The sequence below is a fragment of the Dama dama genome, chromosome 33 (genome assembly GCF_033118175.1).
Source record: "Dama dama isolate Ldn47 chromosome 33, ASM3311817v1, whole genome shotgun sequence".
In the NCBI taxonomy this organism is placed as follows: Eukaryota; Metazoa; Chordata; class Mammalia; order Artiodactyla; family Cervidae; genus Dama; species Dama dama.
The window spans coordinates 24,480,345-24,481,448 of record NC_083713.1 but is presented as its reverse complement, the minus strand read 5'-3'; the positions used below and the strand labels follow the sequence as shown (position 1 = coordinate 24,481,448).

Here is a 1,104-nt window from a genome sequence, read left to right as displayed (position 1 = left end):
CAATCCTTCCCAGCATCAGGGTCTTTTCCAATGAGTCAACTCTTCGCATGAGGTGGCCAAAATACTGGAGTTTCAGCTTCAACATCAGTCCTTCCAATGAACACCCAGGACTGATTTCCTTTAGGATTGACTGGTTTGATCTCCTTGCAGTCCAAGGGACTCTCAAGAGTCTTCTTCAACACCACAGTTCAAAAGCATCAATTCTTTGGCACTCAGCTTTCTTTACCGTCCAACTCTCACATCCATACATGACTACTGGAAAAACCATAGCCTTGACTAGACGGACTATTGAAATTGTTGCTTGGAACTGAATTTAACAATTTGGACTTAGGTATTCCTCTCTGCTTTGGTGACATTGAAGGTTGGGAGTATGTAAAAAAGACTGTGTCAGTTATGGAAAACAGAAAAGTTAAATTTTCTTTACAGATTTGTAAGGATTGGTTGCTACACAAATATGTACAATCATAAAGATGAACTGACCCTTTTATCTCGTTGCAGCCGAGAAAGCAACATGGGTCACCAGCAGCTCTACTCAAGTCATCCGAGAAAATTCGGCCAGCGTTCTCGCTCTTGCCAGGTCTGCTCAAACCGGCACGGTCTGATCCGGAAATACGGCCTCAATGTGTGCTGCCAGTGTTTCCACCAGTATGCGAAGGACATCGGCTTCATTAAGTTGGACTAACCGAACTTCCTTAGATGGCTCATCCAGCACATCAACCTTAGGCGGAAAAAATACTAGCTCTTTGTATATAAAATAAAGGTTTTCAAAACTTCAAAAAAAAAAAAAAAAGATGAACTGAAATCAACCTTAAATATTTGAAAAAATTACTTTGCAACATTCAGACCAAACATTAGTGGTTTAATATCATTACTATAGCCTATCCTTAGCACTAGAAAGATGGAAAAATATGAGCTTGCAGAGTTGAAACAGCATCAGTTCTTTTACTCCCAGAAGGTGTGTCCTCAAACCACCCTCTACTTCATTTCATTTTCCCTTATTCTGTCCGTTCTATACATACTTACAGCAGACCTTTGCAGGAGGCACTGTGCGCTGTCCTGGAATAAAGAATGAATAGATCGGGGGCTCTGCTCACAATATATAAC

General features: G+C 40.9%; 1 protein-coding gene across 1 annotated transcript; it reads left to right on the top strand.

Annotated features, from left to right (window-relative positions):
- The first annotated feature begins 502 nt into the window (after positions 1 to 502).
- LOC133051218 (small ribosomal subunit protein uS14-like) lies at positions 503 to 682 on the top strand. Its single transcript, XM_061135716.1, has one exon. It carries the CDS (start codon positions 512 to 514, stop codon positions 680 to 682), a length of 171 nt encoding a protein of 56 aa, XP_060991699.1. The 5' UTR covers positions 503 to 511.
- The last annotated feature ends 422 nt before the right edge of the window (positions 683 to 1,104 follow it).